This window comes from Triticum urartu, chromosome 4 (genome assembly GCF_003073215.2).
Source record: "Triticum urartu cultivar G1812 chromosome 4, Tu2.1, whole genome shotgun sequence".
NCBI lineage: Eukaryota > Viridiplantae > Streptophyta > Magnoliopsida > Poales > Poaceae > Triticum > Triticum urartu.
Genome location: NC_053025.1, coordinates 20283330 through 20301966, shown reverse-complemented (window position 1 = coordinate 20301966; position 18637 = coordinate 20283330). Strand labels below are relative to the sequence as shown.

Genomic DNA, 18637 nt, shown 5'->3' with positions numbered 1-18637 from the left:
TCACGGAGGGGGATTACTCTTTTTCTTGATCGTGTTTTAATCACAAATGCTATGGTGGCTACACAGGAATCCAGTTATCAACGTCGATATTTCAAGTTTGTTTTCATTTACAGCATAGTGTGGTGCTTTGTGTGGTGCACCGGACATGCCATCGCAGCAGCATTCCAGATCTAAAGGAATACATCTATCACGTAATCATTTCTTCCATGTTTCCTATAAATTAGCCAAATTGGTTTCGCTGCCATAAAGAAAAAAGTACAATAATTTCCACTCTATTTTGCTGAAAATGAGCTTAACAACATTACTTTGATTCTTAATTTAATTTGAAACGCTGGTGAATAGGAGTGGATGCATAGTCAATGTTAAATCTACTCTCCTTTTTCAAGGGTCGTTTTCAGGAGGAAATCAAGCATGCCAACCAATGGGACGACCTTTGGCACCAATTAATCCAGGCAGTGGTGGAGCCAGGAAAGTATGATCAGGGGGGCCGAGTGATGGTAAAACATATTGGGGAGGGCCAAACCTTAGGAAAATGATCTTTTAGCAGCAAATAACCAGTAACCTCCTGTCTCCGTCACTGAATAGAGGTACAGAGAAAGCCCTAATTTTATATACGCAATGCTCCTACCTGATTCATGCCATATGAAAAAACAGGTAGATTGTTTTGGTTCTTGTTATTTCTGTTAGAAGATTTAATATTTGCATAAAAAATAAATAAACTTCAGAGCTGATATTTACCTGCTATACACATTTGATGTACATAATATATTTGTTACTAGTACAGTAAGTTAATTAAGAGCCCTGATATCCAGATAGTAGACATCTATTAGCTAAGTAAAAGCAACTTGTACTGATTTATAGACTGTGAGACGATCAAACTTAATCACTTCAGAATGATAATAAATATAATCAAGTGTTTGCGGGGCGGGCGCGGGGGGGGGGGGGGGGGGATTGTTTTATCAGGTGTAACATTCACTGATGCTGCGAAAAATCTTCTTGCTGGATTTGTAGGGTTTCAAGAGGCTACAAGGGAAAAAAAAATTTAGTGTTGCTACACGTACGATGACATTCATCCGAAGTTGTGTACGATAAGACTGATCTGGGCTCATGGGCCACATCAGATTGAACCAGGCTTCTCTCTTGTCGTACAAAATCGGATGAGAAAAGATCGTATGTAAGGTAATTCCGAATTTGTTTGTGCTGAAGATGGTCCGAGTTCCGTTGTAATAATACTAGCTAAATGCTAGTCTCTACCGCTACGAAGAATCAGGTGCCAACTATCCAAAATGTTCCTTTTTCCCATCCTGAGGCAACACAGGACGTGTAAATAGTAATGTTTGAGCTTAGCCCCTATAGCAGATAGCGCGTTTGAACCGACAAAAATCACATGTGTAGACGACGACGAAACGTATATTCATTTGCCGCTTGGTCATAATTCTTCTTCGCTGTTGAAGTTCAGTAAATGCATTTCGATTGCAACTCCTAGAGTCTTTCCCCCCATACTACTCCACCTTGTTTTAGCAAGATGATTGATGAGGCAATCTCCATGTGACGGATTTAGTTATGGTCTTATGGACAAAAAGTCAAGCTTCTGGATAGGAGAAATGCCCAAAGAAGAAACCACGGAACTAATAATGCTACATCATTGAACTCAACACATCATCAACGTTACATCAGACAAAGGCATGCTGTTTGTAGAGCGTGTCTATGCGATCCGTTTAACCACCCTTGTCCCCATCACCCTCCCTCGACGAAACCTCAGATTTCAATCTCATCGTGACCACAGCATCCTCTGTATTATCTTCAGGCATGATCGACAATCCCTATTTGTCATCACGGTGAGTTGCGTCTTCTCATAAAATTTGCTCGTCTCCAGACGATAGCCTAAATGAAACTTCAGCCCTCGCCTCCTCCAGCTTACCAAATAGCTCTTTCATGAACTGGGATTGTGTGCCGTGTGTTATCCGAAGTACATCTGCTGCCCTAGTTAATGATTTCAGAGCGTCCTCCGTGTACTCAAGCAACCTATGGCATGGGGGAGCTTTTAGTTAGCACTGTTCAGCGGTGCAAAGAAGGAACAGTCAGGAAAGAAGAAAACAGAGAGCCAGTGTTAGACAGAAGACAAACATAGGGACTACTTGCGAATTTTAATTACTACTCCCTCCGTTCCTAAATATAAGCCCTTTTAGAGATTCCAATATGGACTACATATGTAGCAAAATGAGTGAATCTACACTCTAAAATACGTCTATATACATCCGTATGTAGTCCGTATTGAAATCTCTAAAAAGGCTTATATAGCAGCAAAAAAAAAGGCTTATATTTAGAAGTGGGGGGAGTATATGAAAGACAATCACAACTTAAAACCTTGTGTCAAGATGTGCTATGGAAGGGCATGTCCATATCCTAACAGTGCCAAAGTTAGCTACAGATAATCGCATAAATGATTAACAGACAAGGCATATCCTGGCAGGGAAAGCTATCAAATCATAGATGACACATGCATGGAAGTGTGTGGATAGGTAAAAGTATCCGTACCATTCGAGCTTTCCGCAAGTATAGAATTGCAGTCCGACCATTGGATGAAAAGGTGGGTAAACTCCTGATGAAAGTGCAACAACATTAGCGAACATCAAGTTTTGCCATAAACAGTGAGCTAACATAAGGAAGAGCAATGAAAAATTGAGAAAACATTCTTTTCAATGAAAAGAAACAGCAGCTTTTATTGTATCGCTTGCAAATGTCCTTTCAAACTGTTAAGATCATATATAAACTTTTGCCCTTGCCCTTCCTTGCTGATATAATGTTCTACCAGCTACTATGTGGCCTGTGGGTTGTGGCAAAAAATATCAATGTTATCATGCTGCAGCAGTCCTGGCATTATAGATACTTATTGTACTGATCATGATCACTGCAGGGTTCTCACTTTTTGTTCACTGATAACTTTATCGCGCACTATTCAAGATGATATTTTTAGCAAGTGCTATCAATAAGTGTAGTTTTGGGATTTCAATGAAAAGAAGCATAATAGCAGGTTTCAACCTATGAATTGTTTCTTTACGAGACAAAAACAGATCATCCTAAGTTCACTCTTCACTGTATCTTTCTTTGTGGGTTAACCCTACAGGTTGCTGCCTATCAAACTTTAAGACAAAAAAAGAGTGGCCCAAAAAACAAGATCAAACAGGAATAGGGATAACAGATGGAATGCACTTCCTGGCATGAGACTGAGACAATTTTCTCACAAACATGCAAAGTTTTTCCTGAAGTTAACCTCGGACGTTAGAATATGATTTGATAGAATTCAAACCCTTTAATTCAGAACCACGATGGTGTAAAATATATATTATATAATTGTATAGCATAAGATATTCCCAGTTAAATACAATAGGATCAAGGTTGACTTACTTTCATAAACTGGAATAGTCATTCTGCAATACATCAATGCAGTCTGCCAATCTTGCAACTCCATATATATCTGCAGCAATGGTATGCCTGGTGAGATAGTAGACCTAGTGAAGTTGCATGGGTGAGTGGCAGTAGTTACTCATACAGTCATTCTAGTAAATGTGTTGTGCATCCTTAAATAGTTGTTTTTCCTACACAAGCTAGAAATATACCTTCAGGAGTGTTTCACGTGTGTGAAGCAAAGTGATCGAGAAAGAATGGTAATGCTGCTGTTCTAACTGCTCAATGATCTTGTACACTGAACCTGCTTCACTATTATCTATATTGCTTATTAAGGTAGCAAATTTTGTGAAATACAAAACATAAGCTTATTAGATATATTTATTTCAGAAAAAAATGATAGCGAAGGATACTTCCAGATGAAAGAAACGAAGAAGCTTTGTCAGACAACAGTAATATTTCACTTGACACCTTCTTTACCTCTTCTTCATCTCTAGAAATGCTACATTTCTGGCATGCATAAGCCTTCTTTCCTGGAGATGTTGAATAGAGATAGAATGTAAGATAAAGAACAATTGCTTATGGTTTAGTATTTTCTTTGTTGCATCTCTTCATTTATTATTTTCCTAATTTCCAACCAACCCGAGTCAGGCAGCAGAAAGCCATCACACTTTTGGTCCTTGCATCTGTATCCCTCCAGGAGAGCATCTTCCTCAGAATCCTGTAACATTGACGAAAATGTAACAGAGCTCTGACTTGAAATTTTGTAGCAAGGTACATATATATCATATATATGTCATGATTTTTTTCTGTATTTTTCACATGTTATAAATGTGCTTGTTAGTGGCCTAGTACACTAGCAGAACCTCAAAGGTGCTAGTGCATATTATATGCCCCCGTCAGATGTTAATTTCCTGGGGAAAATAAAAAAGCGGGGAACCAGAATGGAAAACCTTAATACATCGGGTACATGTGCAGGTGAAGAAGTACTGCTTGAGATCATTGTGTCTCTTCAAAGTGGTTGCTGCAGTTTCGATGTAACTTATTGATACCTGACAAAGCATATTCATCCAACATTCTCCAGAATGAGAGGAAATGTAAAGAAAAAGAAAGCATAGCATGCATATTAACAAATGAATGACGAAGGCAGAAGACCAAAAAATAGATTCCTTACCTCAGTATAGCTACTCAAGGGTTGCAACGCGCGTACATATGCAGTCCGACCCTCAAAAAGCAAAACTGCATTTGGTACACAACTTTATACCAAAAAAGGGTAAATACAAATACAATGATTTAACAAATGATCAAATCTGAGAGAAATGCTAAACAGGTGAACAAAAGCTCAGATACTACCTGTGGTTAATAATTGATATAGCAGGAAACAGTCCAGTCCCAAGGGGCCTCAGTTCAGGATCACATATGGTATGAGCATTGCAGGCGAACTGCACACATGTAGAAGACAATAAACCAATCACACTTATTTCATAAATAAGTTATGTATCATAAGGTGTCATGTGGTGCTACCACTACCACCGGCACGACAAGGCTAGAGCTCCGACAGTAAGTTGATCAGTTACTGTCGGTAGGGACAGGAAACAAAACTGCAGGTGATGGGAAAGCCAGGTGGATGTTGCAGGCCGACATAGAGCTATCTTTTATTTGCTTCCTTCCAAGTTAATATATTTACTTCCAGTTACATTTGAGGTTTGATTATATCACTTTGTTAGGGCCAGTCTTTAAAAGGACTTGGGCACAGTTTTATTATCAAGCAAGAAATAATTAACAAGAAAAGGGAGATTTGTCTCCGAACCCAGCCCTTCCCACAGTTGCACACCTGTACTTGGGTCGGCTGCACTGCAATCACGGCACTGCCCAAGCCCAGGGGGTTGGGTCTAAGGCTTCCAATTACAGCTAAGATCTCAAGCACGTGACAATACACAATGCCAACTTCTGTTTACACAAAGGACTAGAATTACAGAAAATGACTATGCTCTAAAACAAACTCCAATCATTCAAGGGGAAGATGCCCCTCGGTGTCCTTATAATAAAGAAGAGTCAGGCACCTAGAAATGCGACAACGAAAGGTCGGAGTCCACACCTTGTGAGGCATAGCTACCATCCGAGCATTCACTCGATCTCAACATGGCCATGGTCTAGGCGGAGACACACTTTAATTTAGTGCTTTGCTATCAGAACATTGGGCATTACCTTAGAAAAAGTATGTGCAATTTCCTTCAGATCAAGTTCAAAATATTGAGTGTTTGATGCCCTTGTGTTTCTATACTCTTCATTGGAAAATGATCCAAACTATTGATAGCAATGACCGAAGAACACAGCAAATTGTATAACTGGGGTAGAATAAGTATTACGACAACATGAGAGAGGTGTTTTAGCTCCCAGGTCCCCTGTGTCCAATTTTTTTTTAAAAAAAATCATATTTCAAAGTTTCATAAAAAATTGAAAACAATTCCACGTGTACCTATAGATGTGTTCTACATGATGTAAAAAAACGATAATAACTGTTTTCATTTGTGGGGTGCAGAAACAACAAATATGTGGATCTATAATACCGAACAGCGTCTATTATAGATCCACATACATTTCTTTTTTTGTGTAGCCCTTAAATAAACATATTATCAAATTTTACAGGTTAGTAAGAATGTATATGTACTTGCATAAAGAACTACATTTTTTTTAACTGTAAAGTGTGCTTTTCGATTTACAAAAAGGGCTCATTTCACAATATTTGGAGAACACACGTCTTTTCTCCAGTAGCATGCTGGTTTATCTACACAGGAAGTATATAGACCTGATTTTACTCTACTCAAACAAGACCATATGAGTCCTTGGTTACTTGAGATATCAGGAAATTAGGACTTAACAAGGGAGGAAAAGGCGGGGCAGAGGTGCTAGCTTGGCTAAGATAGAAAGTTTTGATGTGCATGTAGATTTGGTTCTAGTGCCACCACCCTTTTCGAGATCTGTCAGGATTAGCAAGTTCTAGGACATCTCTGAGGGGTTCAGACCAAACACTCGATCTCAACGTTCAGAAATTAAAAAGCTATCAGAGTAGAGAAACACAAAGGCATCAAACACTCACAATAACACCTGAAACCAGCTGTTTTCATCAGCATAATGCATCGCATAATTAATTTGAATCTCTGTCTACCATAGCAGTTAAAACATTTAAGATCCTAAGGACAAAAACATATTATGGGCAATTGGGCATTACCTTAGAAAAAGTATGTGCAATTTCCTTAAGATCAAGTTCAATTGAAGGGAGAATCAGCTGCACAAGATTGGCCATCTGAGCATAGAGGACCAATTGATTATCATCAACCTTCGAGATGTCTATTCATGCGAAGTCAATCCAACACTCACAAAGCATAATCTTTATAATTTATCATGAATCAATGTGTCAAGTGGGCAGGATACGGGACTCCAACGCATCCACTAGATCGTAGTTATCTGTTGCTGAAGATGGAATGGCCTGGAAATACAAGTAGTATCAAGCTAACAGGATGCAGCTAACACTGATGCACTGAAAATACAGAGGTACTGTACAGAAAGTTTTTGTCAGGAATAGACCAAACCAGCCCAATACCTTCTCGCTTTGCAGTTTTCTTCTTAGTATAAGCTTCACCATCAAACAGATTGTAGGAGTAAGCATCTTCTTCCTTTCCTCTGTCAGCGCTGAGATGGCTTGACACTCAAGTTGATGCAGCTTCCATTCTTCTTTCTGCGTAACAAAATTTCACTGAAAGAAGTGACATCACTGAACGCATAACAATCAGTACAAAGAATATTTACGCATGGCCACAGAAGTATGTATCTGTCCATCAACAACGTGAAACAATTGAAGGGCAGAGTCAGCACCTGGCACACGCTCCCACAGTACCAAGCTACTCGACAAACCGAGCACTTCCTCAGGTTGCCGGAGGCGAAGCAGTGGTCGCAGCTCGATCCAACCGAAATCCTGTTGGGCGTAGAAGCATAGGGTTCTTGGCAAATAATGACCTCCCCTGCAAAACCGCCGGAGAATCCCACCACATGAGCTTGATTATACATAAACCAGCGGGCCAAGCTCGACTCAAGGACCAGTATCGTCCATCCCGGCAACAACTACGTGTGCCATTCATCTGGGCATTTCACCGAGCGGTTCGCGGGCAGGTCAGCGTATAGGGGCAAAGAACGGCTGCGACCGAGGGAAGGGAGGGCGGGGTTACCGGGGAAGAAGCTGCGGGAGGCGACGAGGCCGCGGCCCTTCCCTGGAACGGAGGCGACGGCGAGGCCGCGGCCGGCGAGCTCGCGCTGCAGCTGCTCCGCCCACGCCGCCATCCCTTGCCGCGGGGACGCTCCGCCGCTTGCTTCACCGGACGCTTGAGAAATCATCAGAGCAGAAACAGTTGAGCCCCACCGCGCTGGAAGTAGTGAGGCCGACTTAACCGGGCCAGACGGGCTACCTGACTGATTAAAGCCCATACCGAGTACTAAAACTGGGCTTCGGCCAGGAGGCCCTGCTAGCCCAACCAGCACGGCGGCGGCATTTGTGGCAAAAAAAAAAGGTTTTGCTCCGTCGTCCTGCTCGCTCGGCTTCCATTTCAAAATTTGGGGGCTCCGTCGCCATTCCCTCCTGCCCCAACCCCACCCCCCACCCCTCCGATTCGCTCCGGCTCCCCGTCCCACGGCCGCCGCCGCGCCCGCGCCGCACCACCGCGCGCGTACAGCGCCGGGAATCCGCCGGCTCCGAGCGTCCCCCTCCGCGACCCCCGGAGCGGCCGCCTCGAGCTCCGGAACCCTAGGGCCTCTCCCCCACCCGGTCCGCCTCTCCGGCGAGATGCCGCTGGGCCCCACCGCCTGCCCCGACGCAGCCGATGGAGAGGAGGGGTAACTTCCTCCGCCCCCCGGCCCCCGACGACGCCGCGGCCGCCGGCAGGAGCAACACGTTCCCCGCCGCCGGGGACACGGGCCACACCAACCTCACCTCCTCCTCGGGCTCCTCCTCCTCCTCCACCGTCACGGGCGACCCTCTCGACTTCCTGGGCCAGATCCATGCGGCCTGCAAGCGCCAGAGGCCTCTCGGTGAGCTCAGCCACACCCTAGGCCTAAGCGTTGCTGCTTCCATCTAGGGTTATGCATCTAGTTCAACGTTTGTCACCTGCAAATCGAACCAAGTTAACACGCAGTAGCTTCAGGACACGGGAAATGAACCTGCAAGTAGATCCTGACTGTTAGTGCTAGCTCTACTTTTGTTTGCGGATGGTGAGCTGTGATGTGCTTATTTTGTAAGGCTATGTCAAAAAGACGTTCTAGAAAGTCTATCAATCGGTGTGGCAAATTAGATTGAAGCGAGATATTGTTTGTTATCCGAGGGTTGTAATATCACATTTCCTCTCAGTTGCTCCGCAATGCAATTGTATATTCACTGCAGCTTGATTAAGGAAAAAATGGTTTTAAAGTTTCAGACTTGAGCTCAGTTTTAAAATCCTAGAAATTAGTTTGATGTTTTTTTTTTGCAAAATTCCTATGCGGTTTGTATCTCAGATTTCCGTCTATATGGAATCTAGACCTTTTCTTCTCATGGATTATATTAATTTAGATTCTGTCTATACGGAAGCTAGACTTTTCTTTAGATAGATTCCGTCTATACAGAGTCTAGACCTTTTCTTCACATACTAGAAAATATTTGGAATAAATGAAATATTGTAATGTTATATGTGGAATTTTAACATAAAGCTGAGTTATCGTCCTGGTAAAAAAACATTTTTGTGGTAGGCCCTGTTCCCGGTAAGAATTACAGTTAAATTGTCTTTCCGATTCTATTCCCTGTCCCTGCTACAGAGAAAGATGCTCGTTTACAACCGAATTTGTCTAAAATGCGTTGTCATCTTGTTTTAACTTGAACTTGCCTCAGGTACAACACAGCGTGCAACTCGTATCCTGTTGCCTCGAGGTGAGGGGCCAGCAAAAGCTGGTACCAGCCCTTCTGTTAGAGAGAGTTCTGGAGGAATGGCTATGCAGAAGCAGAGAGGCGTGCTGGCGGCCTCCAGGTTGCAAAAGGTGTCACCTGATCAAAAGGATGTTAACGCTGGTGCAGGAGTACTGGCATCAAATCAAAACGACATGTTGACTACACCTTCCATGTTGAGTACTATCACAGATGGCCATAATCAGATTGCTGGTCAAAACGACCAGCAGAAGAATGAAATGGATGTGTTTGTGGACAGGAATAAGTCGTCGTTAGATGTTTCTTCATCTCGGATCACATCTCGAAATGCATCAGTGGCCGTCGGTTTCAAGAAAGATCAGTTTTATTCAGTTGGCGATTCACACTTAACTTCTCAGGGTAAGATTCCTTTTTTGACTCTGGCTATTTTGTAAAGTTAAATGCAGACCTGTTTCTGTATTTAGTTACCGGTTTACATTGCAGGTGAGAATGTAGGAGTAACCACTGACAGTAGAATGGACAGTATGTTGTCTTATCTGCATTCTGTTTCATTGTCAGCAGGAGATAATTATCATGTGGCTCAAGCAGCACATGATCAAGGCGGGAAACATCAGAAGCTTGAGCTAGCTGGTGCACCAGTTGAGATGGATGTCAAGTATGATGCAGCAAATTTGCCTCAAAAAGGGACTGAAGAAGCTTGTAATCAGAATCATGGAGAGCCAATGACCCGTTGCTCTGTCGTTGGTTCTTCTGTTACTGCTGTATCACTACATTCAGGGCAAAATACACGAGTTCCTCAGAGTAGCCGATATGCTTCGCCAATGCAGATGCCTGAATGTACAGTGGAATCATCTGCAGCTATACCAGGTAGTGTCCCTCCCAAACAGCAAGAAGCTGCAATGCCATCAAGTGTTGGTGATTGGAATCCTAAAAACCATCAGGTTCCTAATACAACGGACAAAGCTGCCCCTGGCAATGGAGGTTTGCCATCCCAAGGCCAAGGGTTATCTGCTAATGAACAATCTACGTCTGCCAAGGATGGGGGTACTTCGCAAGCAAACAGGGATCAGAAGGAGCGCCGAAAAAAGGGTTATGATCCTGAACATTTCTTTAAGGTGAACGGGAAACTTTATCAGAAACTTGGTAAAATAGGTTCTGGTGGCAGCAGTGAAGTTCACAAAGTTATATCAATGGAACGTGCAATATACGCCCTGAAAAAGATAAAGCTTAAAGGTCGTGACTACCCGACGGCATATGGCTTTTGCCAAGAAATCGGTTACCTAAATAAGCTGAAAGGAAAGAGTAACATCATACAGCTAATTGATTACGAGGTACTGGTATTAACCTTATCTCTACTAGTTTTGGGCTGCATATAACTTGATACTTGTACACAGCATCTCTATTGAGTTATCGGACTCATTTTCTGTGTTCTCGGAGTATTTTATTAAATGCAGAGGGATGCTATGATATTTTAGTTTATTTATTATGCCGTACAGAAAATTAACTTCTATTGTCTTTGAACTCGAAGCTTCTTGTTCCCTCTGCTCCTTGTATTGTCTAGAACTTCTCTCGTAACTTTTGCCCTTCAGGTGAATGCATAACAAAATCATGTCGTTTGAAATTTCCATTGCTTGATATTTTTAAACTTCACTGCCAGGGGTTAATGTTCACGCATTCTATATTAGTTTACAGAGGGAGTAGTATTTAGCGGCAGCACTGTGCACAGGATACTTTCACTGTATATTGGAAATATTATCTAATCTGCCTAAGGCTTTTGGCATGTACCAGGTCACTGATAAAAATTTACTTAAAGAAGGCCCTATCTCACCTCGGGATGGAAAAATTAAGGATGATCAATACATTTACATGGTCCTTGAGTTTGGCGAAATTGATTTAGCACATATGGTTGCTCAGAAGTGGAAGGAGAGGAACAACTCAAATATGAAAATAGATGAAAATTGGCTGCGGTTTTATTGGCAGGTAACCTTTATTTAATTCGATTTAAGTAATAGCATAAGGCTTGAGTAGAGGACAATTAGCTTAACTATGAACTAGAATGTAGGTGGATACCTTTGATGCAAGCTTTTCTTCCCAATCTTCAAATCAACATTAAAAAGTTGTTGCAGTTTACTCGGTGAACCAAATCTTGTTAACTTATTTTAGAGTATTTTATCAATTTATCTCAGAAATATTGTTCCAGTTTTTTAATTGCATTGCCTCTTCCCAACTGCTACACAATTTTCCATTGTTCATTTGTATGTGTCCTGCTTAGGTTAATGTTCACACATTCTATTGAGTTACTGTGCTTTTAAAGTTTGTACTAAGCCCCAATACATCTTATGTGCAATGTAGGTTAATATTTTATACTGATAGAGCTGGAAGTAATGTAGTCGACTATGATATACTTCCTCCTTCCCATATTATTAGGCGTATTAGTATTAGCACGAAGATTAGCGCACCAATTAATCGCTAGTTGAACCATCGTAGAGGGAGGCAATCACGGCTCAGGAAAAAAGGAAGGATGCATGCACGATCTCTTTTGACTACCTCCATGAAATTAGCGATCCTCAATAACTACTCAAGAGAGGAGATTGGCTGCATTTGCCTTACATATTGGGATTGCATGAAAATCTAATGCGCCTAACAAAATGGGAAGGAGGGAGTATTGCGTAATATTGGCATGTGCAAAATTTTAAGCATGCATGTGTTTATTTGGCTCTGTTAAACATATACTTGCTCCGTCCCAACATGTAATGTGTAGTGATTCATTGAGACAAGGCTTTGACCAATAATTAATTGATTAGTGTGTGGTTGTGTGTGTGATATATAGAAATGCAATCATTTCTAATAACATCAATTTTATGTCACATAAACCACATGTCTTTGTTGGCCCAAACCTTCTCCTAATTAATCAAAATACTCCTTGCATTTTGGGGACGTCGGTTGCTAGAACCTGTGCCTGCATTATTAATGATGAATATTTTCAGATAAGTGGTTATTTCATTCTGAATTTCAAAAATCCTAGCGCCTTCTCAAATTTACCTTGTTTTGTGATTCAGCAAATGCTTGAAGCAGTCAATACAATACATGAGGAACGGATAGTGCATTCCGATCTGAAGCCTGCAAATTTTATGCTTGTGAAGGGATCACTGAAGCTAATAGACTTTGGCATTGCCAAAGCTATAATGAATGATACGACAAACATTCAGCGTGATTCTCAGGTACCATGGGATGCAACTTGCTTTTGCTCGTTTATTTCTGCCATTGCATATACTTGTTGTATTACTAAGAATATTACTGACCAATCACATCAAGTTTTGTTGTATCTGGCATGCTAATCTTTGATCTCTCCCTGTAAAGCGCAGGTAGGAACACTTAACTACATGTCACCCGAAGCATTGCTATGTAATGAGCAAGATTCAAGTGGTAACGTTTTCAAGTGTGGTCGGCCAACTGATATCTGGTCTCTTGGATGTATTCTTTATCAGATGGTGTATGGTAAGACACCATTTGCAGACTACACGACTTTCTGGACCAAATTCAAAGCTGTTACCGATAGGAACCACAAGATCAGTTATGAACCGGTCGACAACCCATGGCTTATTGATCTCATGCAAAGGTGCCTGGCCTGGGACCGAGATGAACGGTGGAGAATACCTCAGTTGCTTCAGCACCCGTTTCTTGTCCCTCTCGTGCCACGGGATTTGCCTCCCATCAACCCTGATCCTGATCCGTGCAGCATGCTGATGGACCAGCTCAGACCACACTGGGACAATCCCGAGGTTGCCAGACTTTGCTCCGAGCTTCGAGACGTGATTGCAAAGTGTGAGGAGGATCAAAGCAGTCAAAGCACTAGAAGGTAACACAGCATAGCGTTGACGGCATGTCGAGGTGTGGCGCGCATGTTACAGCTCAGCGTGCGCCATCTTCTCCTTGAGATCAAACATCAATTCCAACGGTTCGATAGACAGCTACTGAGGCACTGCAGGTGTTGGACAAGATTCGCGGCTGACCGTCACCGATTTTTATGGCTCATTGTGTTGTCACGGAAGTTCAGCACTTCATTGAGGAATTCCATGTATGTGTCGTGCTGAGGTCGTCGTTGGTGTATGTATGCCCTCCTCTTCGGCTTATTTTGTTTGTTCCTAGAACAACCGGTAATCGGGCTGACCGTTTGTGACACGAGGTTTCCTTGGTAGGATTCTTCTTCCTGTTAGATGAGGAACTAGGCAGGTGGTGCTTTAGTCTCCCTTTTGTCTGTTTGTTCCTGAATTTAGGTGACAGCGTCTGTTGTAATCTGTATGTAAATAGCACCTGCATGATGATGAGTTGGGGTCGCAGGGAGAGGGAGGCGTTGTTTGGGTAGTGGGGTGGGCATTCTTGGTGCCCGGGTGTTAGGAGGAAGTTGATGCAAACAATGCCATGGCAGGACTCACTCACTGATGTTAGAATTGAAGGTATTTAGCTGTATGTTGTTGGGCGCAGGAAGCATCTTCCCTAGCCGCGTTTGATGATGATCCGTCGGCGTTTGAGGTATTGTTGTGATCAAACCAACCGCAGGAATCATCCCGCTGGTGCTGGTTGTGGCTTGTGGGCACAGTTCTCTTGTCTGTGCTCCAATATGGGTTGATTATTATGTTTTGTGCTAGTACGTACACGAGTGAACCCATCGCACGAGCCCACAGCACCTTATGGACTGTCCAAGCACGATTTTTTAGACGGACGAGCCCCATCTGGTGGAAAGAGTTGGTGCTTTCCACTTTGCAGATGCAGATGCAGATGCAGCAGCACATGCATTATCTTTTGTAGTAATCCAAGTGCAAGGGCACATGAACGAATAATGCTATCTATGCTCAGGTACATACGTCCGCTTCTCTCCCCCTCGGTGCAGTGGCCAGCAAGCCGTGACCCATATCACGGTCATGGCAGCGCTGCTCAGCTCTCCCCTCTGTGGCTCTGTGTTCGCCATTACTCGCCTAGTACCACACAAGCGGCGTACGCAGGAGGCGATGGTCAGGGAGCCCCGGGAGACGGGCCGGCCACGCGTATGCCGAGTGGTGAAAATGCACTCGCTCGGTTTGCTGCGTCCGCTGTCGCGCCAAAATGTGCACGTCAGGCCAACTCCAGCGCGTGACCCATCCTGTGGGTGCGTTCGTCTGGTGCAGAACGGATAAACCAGACGGCCCAGCGCGCGAGCGCGAACAGACCTTTGTTCGTTTTCTGTCCATTTTTGAACCATCCCGGCTCAAGTTTGCGTCGTTTTGGGGGTGAAATGGACAGCGCGCGGACGGGCGGGACGTGCACTCTTGTCCTCCACTGGCCCGCTCGTCGGTGCCACAAAGCAAACCCCCCGCGCCCCAATTGGCGCCATTTTCCCTCAAACCCTCAAGAAGAAGGCCAAGGGTGCAAGGAAGCCACGGTCGGAATGCACGTCGGAGGAGCTCGCCAAGTTGGACGCGGAATCGGCGAAGAGGAGAAACCAGAGGGCGGCCGTCAAGGGCAAGACCGCCGCGGCCAAGTTCGCTGCCGAGCGCGATGTGATGGAGGCCGCGCGGCGCAAGGCCGAGGTCGAGGAGAAGGAGGCCATCGTCAACAAAGCGCACACCCTCCTCATGCTTGGCATTTGACGTCCGGCGGGTTTCTCTACATCGGCCATCGGCCCGGCGAGCACAAACTCGTCGGTCGCGGCCGGCCGTCCGTCGAGATGCAAAGAAAGCAACCACGACCATCGTTTACGGGCACCATGTCGTCCCCCCGCGTACTGTTCGACGGAATGCCAACACCAACGCCAACGGTCGATGACCCCTTCTACAATCAGTTCATGGAGGATGTGATCTACGAGGGTCGGCATGGCGGTGCCTACGATCCCGAGGAGACCCAAAGTCAGGATGGCCGCGCCCAGTACGTTGCCGATGAAGAGGCCCACGACCATGCTGACTACGACCATGGTGACTCGTGGCATGAAGACGATGACATCTATTGCGAAGGTGATGGTGATGAAGAAGAAGGCAATGACATTGATATTGGGGGCGAGCCATTGTTCATCGACGAGCTCACCCAAAGAGCGGAAGCACAAAAGAGGAGGAAGAGCATTCGCACGGGTACATATTCACAAGACGAGGACATGTTGATTTGCCAATGTTGGATGGAGATTAGCCAAGATCCGAGGACCAGCACGCAACAAAAGGGCCTTGTTTTTTAGACGAGTGTCTATAAAACATTCCATGAAGGAAAGATGTTTGAGCCCTACCAAATTACGAGCGACCGTGGCATCACCTCGATTCAAAAGAGGTGGTTGTTCATCCAACAATAGTGCAACAAGTATTGTGCCGCACTTGAGTGCGTTGAAGCACGGCCCATGAGTGTTCTCGGCATTGGGGACATGGTATGCTCTCCTCATCCTAGTTCTTTCGTTGCTACGGCCACGAGACTTCGGCCTTGTACATGTTTGCATGTCAATTGTTGTTGATCATGTCGTGTAGCATTTCAATCTTTGGAAGCATTCAAGGCCCGGCACAATAACAAGCCATTCACTCTTACGCATTATTGGGCGATCATCAACAATTGCCCTAAGTTCAAGGATCAATACCATGATTTTCAAAGAAAGAGAGGCAAGAAGACGGTCGCGTTGGCCGGAGGTGGAGATGGCGAGGCGTTGAAGAGGCCGAGGGGCAAGACTAACTCCAAGGTGGACGACATACGTGATGCCTCATCTATGGCCTTGCATGAGGCTTTGCATGGCATGATGTCTAAAAAGGATGTGAGGGACGAGAAGAAGCGACAAAGCAAGGACGAGCAAATGAAGCAATACCTAGAGTTTCAAAGGAAGAAGGTTGGGATGAAGGATGCGGCCAAGAAGAGGAAGATCGACATGGAGGAGGCGTCCCGACAAAGTCAGCTCGACATCAAGGCCGCCAATGTCACGACCAGGCAGAGGCAGCTCAACATCGAGGCCACCAATGCTGCAACCAAATCAAAGGAGGTGGCCCTTGCGATCATGAGCGTGGAGTTGACCAATATGAGCGAGAAGACGAGGAGCTGGTTCGAGGCCAGGCAAAAGGAGATGTTCGACGCCGACGGCCTAAACTAGGTCGTCTGATCGGTCGTGGCCGTTCTTTTTTGGAGGTTGGCATGGGTGTCGGCCGCTGGTTGTGTGCCGGCGAGAAACACATTCATTTGGGAGGCTGACTGTGTTGCCGGCGAGGACGTGTATGTTGCTGGCTCTGTTGCCGACGTGATTTAGGGCCGCTGAGCTGAACTAGGGTGTAGTTTTTCGGAAGTTGTTTGAAAATGAAAGCGGACAGGATGAGGCCAAAGAATGCTGTCACATGCTCGACACAGCCATCGTATTGCAGAATAGGTCCGGACATGGTCTCATTACCCTACCCAAATGAATCGAATCAGGGTAAGACGGTCGTTGGCGTCGTGCGCTGGAGTTGGCCTCGCGCGTGCACCAGACGGACCAGAGCTCGTCTGCATGCGCGGGCGCAGGATGCATTTACGCGAGCCACGTCGCCGGCGTCGGCCTGCCTTCACCCGGTCGCTTCCCGCTGTCACAAACTGGAGCTGGACGGCGCCGCGCCGATGGATGGTACAGCACGTAGTAGCAGTACAAATCAAAGAAAGCTAGTGGGCTGTGGGCCGGTGGGTACCCTACCTACATACTGGTATGTACCTGCAGCATATGTCGGGCCGGCCAAAAGAAATACCACGTGGTGGTCGTGGCGGTGGCATTGCTTGCCGTCCGTCCGGTCCGGCCACCGCGCCGCGGCACCGTGTCAGCGCGCGCACTGGCGCAGTCGCGGCGGCACCGCCTCGTGGTCGTCACTGTTTCCATGTCAGCTCAGCGCCTCGCCAAGAGCCATCATGCGACGAGCGTACGCACTAGGTGCCACTGTGCGCGCCACAGGAGCTCCGGCCCGGTGTGGGCGCCCAAGCTTCCCATGCGCGCGTGATGATGGACGTTGTCCGGCGCAAGCGACAGCATCATTGGAAATCGTTTGATTGTGCCACGAGCGGTACTACGTACGATAAAATTTTGTCACTGTATGTAAATTTAATCAACTTGGCCGTAGATCATGGCACGTGGATGGGGTCGCCAGAGTGAGGCCCGTTTGAGAGAAGATAAGATTCGTGGCGGGCAGAAGGTGTTTAGAAAACATATTGCAGGTCGACGTCGGTGGTGGACTGGCTCCCGACATTCCCGTGTTTTGACAAGAGAGTACGAGTAGATCTATCGGCTCATTCACCAGTGCGGCCTACTGCTCCGATTGTGGATCTCGTTGTCGAACCGCACAGTGCAAGTACCAAACCGGGGCCTTCTATATGCGCATGCGTGCAGGGAGAACTGACAATCTCTAGTACGCACAGGCGATATATATATGCCGCACATCGCATCAGGTCGGAGTGACGAGGACCGCACATGCATGTGCTCCTGCTGCTGCATCAAGTTCGCACGGGCTGGCAGGCCGGCCCTACGCAGCCACGACCAGCGGTCAAGCCAAGCAAAGCAAAGCCACATGGATCCCGCTGATCGCGCGCGCTGTCTGCCCGACGGAGCCGGAGCCCCCGACGAGACGACGACGACAGCAACAGCTACCGACCGCGACGGCGACCCATCTCGATTTCTTTATCACCATCAGCGACCCATGCATCGTCATCATCGTCACGCGAGACTGCGGCAGGAGTCCACGTACAGTACGCGCAATGGCGACGGGCCTACCGGCGCCTGTACCGGATTGCACCGCCTGCCCCGGGGCCACGGGGAGATCGGCCGGCGGAAGGGACGGGCGCGCGCATGTGACCGAGCGAGCGAGCGGCGGGGAGCTGTCGCAGGGCATGGCGCGTGCGCGCACAGGGGGCCGGACATTCCCGCCCGGCCGTGGGCACGGAGCGCGGCCGCACGGCGGCAGCCCGGCCCCGGCGCCTGTCCCTGCCCGCGGTGACCGCGCGCCTTTTCGCGGTGCGGCCGTGCGCGGGGAACAGCACCGCGCCTGCGTCGCCACGCCGTGAGTGGCCCGCCCGGCTCGGTCGGGCTCGGGCGCTGCTGCTACTGAATTTTCAAATCAAAATTATTAAAAGAAGATAGCATCTGCCGATCTGACTGCTTGCTGCCCTGTGATGTGATGTGATCGAGTAATCAAATGTCCGGCACATGCTTCCGGTCGCTGATGATCATCGAGGGGAAGCCGATGCTCACTGCTCACTGACCAAACCACTGCACTTTGGTAGTAGTAAATTTATTTCTGGAGGAACCTTCGACCGAGTTAACTATGGCTGGCT

At 46.2% G+C, this 18637-nt stretch overlaps 2 protein-coding genes across 4 annotated transcripts; one reads left to right on the top strand and one right to left on the bottom strand.

Annotated features, from left to right (window-relative positions):
* Positions 1-1549: 1549 nt before the first annotated feature.
* LOC125550347 (histone-lysine N-methyltransferase ASHR1-like) lies at positions 1550-7826 on the bottom strand. Its single transcript, XM_048713326.1, has 14 exons — positions 7635-7826; positions 7285-7430; positions 7013-7147; positions 6844-6898; positions 6641-6759; positions 4762-4850; positions 4583-4664; positions 4362-4460; positions 4051-4129; positions 3822-3941; positions 3621-3727; positions 3409-3478; positions 2539-2602; positions 1550-2025 (listed from the first exon to the last, which is right to left on the bottom strand). The coding sequence occupies exons 1-14, from the start codon at positions 7798-7800 to the stop codon at positions 1854-1856; spliced, it is 1503 nt and encodes a 500-aa protein (XP_048569283.1). The 5' UTR covers positions 7801-7826; the 3' UTR covers positions 1550-1853.
* A 212-nt stretch (positions 7827-8038) lies between these two features.
* Positions 8039-13874, top strand: LOC125550346 (serine/threonine-protein kinase MPS1-like). Of its 3 annotated transcripts, none has more exons than XM_048713323.1 (6): positions 8039-8490; positions 9323-9754; positions 9839-10686; positions 11144-11335; positions 12415-12576; positions 12721-13874. In XM_048713323.1, the coding sequence occupies exons 1-6, from the start codon at positions 8283-8285 to the stop codon at positions 13216-13218; spliced, it is 2340 nt and encodes a 779-aa protein (XP_048569280.1). In that variant the 5' UTR covers positions 8039-8282; the 3' UTR covers positions 13219-13874. The 3 variants fall into 3 exon arrangements, with proteins under 3 accessions (XP_048569280.1, XP_048569282.1, XP_048569281.1); XM_048713325.1 differs by having other exon boundaries at positions 8040-8490; positions 9917-10686; XM_048713324.1 differs by having other exon boundaries at positions 8040-8490; positions 9914-10686.
* Positions 13875-18637: the final 4763 nt, after the last annotated feature.

Bases quoted from the DNA above. Each gene is read 5' to 3' on its own strand.
- LOC125550347 (XM_048713326.1), bottom strand. From the start codon at position 7,800: ATGATTTCTCAAGCGTCCGGTGAAGCAAGCGGCGGAGCGTCCCCGCGG. The intron at 3,728-3,821 runs GTATCCTTCGCT...TAAGCAATATAG, and splicing joins TTCGTTTCTTTCATCTGGAA to ATAATAGTGAAGCAGGTTCA. The intron at 2,026-2,538 runs GTACGGATACTT...CCCATGCCATAG, and splicing joins ACTTGCGGAAAGCTCGAATG to GTTGCTTGAGTACACGGAGG.
- LOC125550346 (XM_048713323.1), top strand. From the start codon at position 8,283: ATGGAGAGGAGGGGTAACTTCCTCCGCCCCCCGGCCCCCGACGACGCC. The intron at 8,491-9,322 runs GTGAGCTCAGCC...AACTTGCCTCAG, and splicing joins CAAGCGCCAGAGGCCTCTCG to GTACAACACAGCGTGCAACT. The intron at 10,687-11,143 runs GTACTGGTATTA...GGCATGTACCAG, and splicing joins TACAGCTAATTGATTACGAG to GTCACTGATAAAAATTTACT.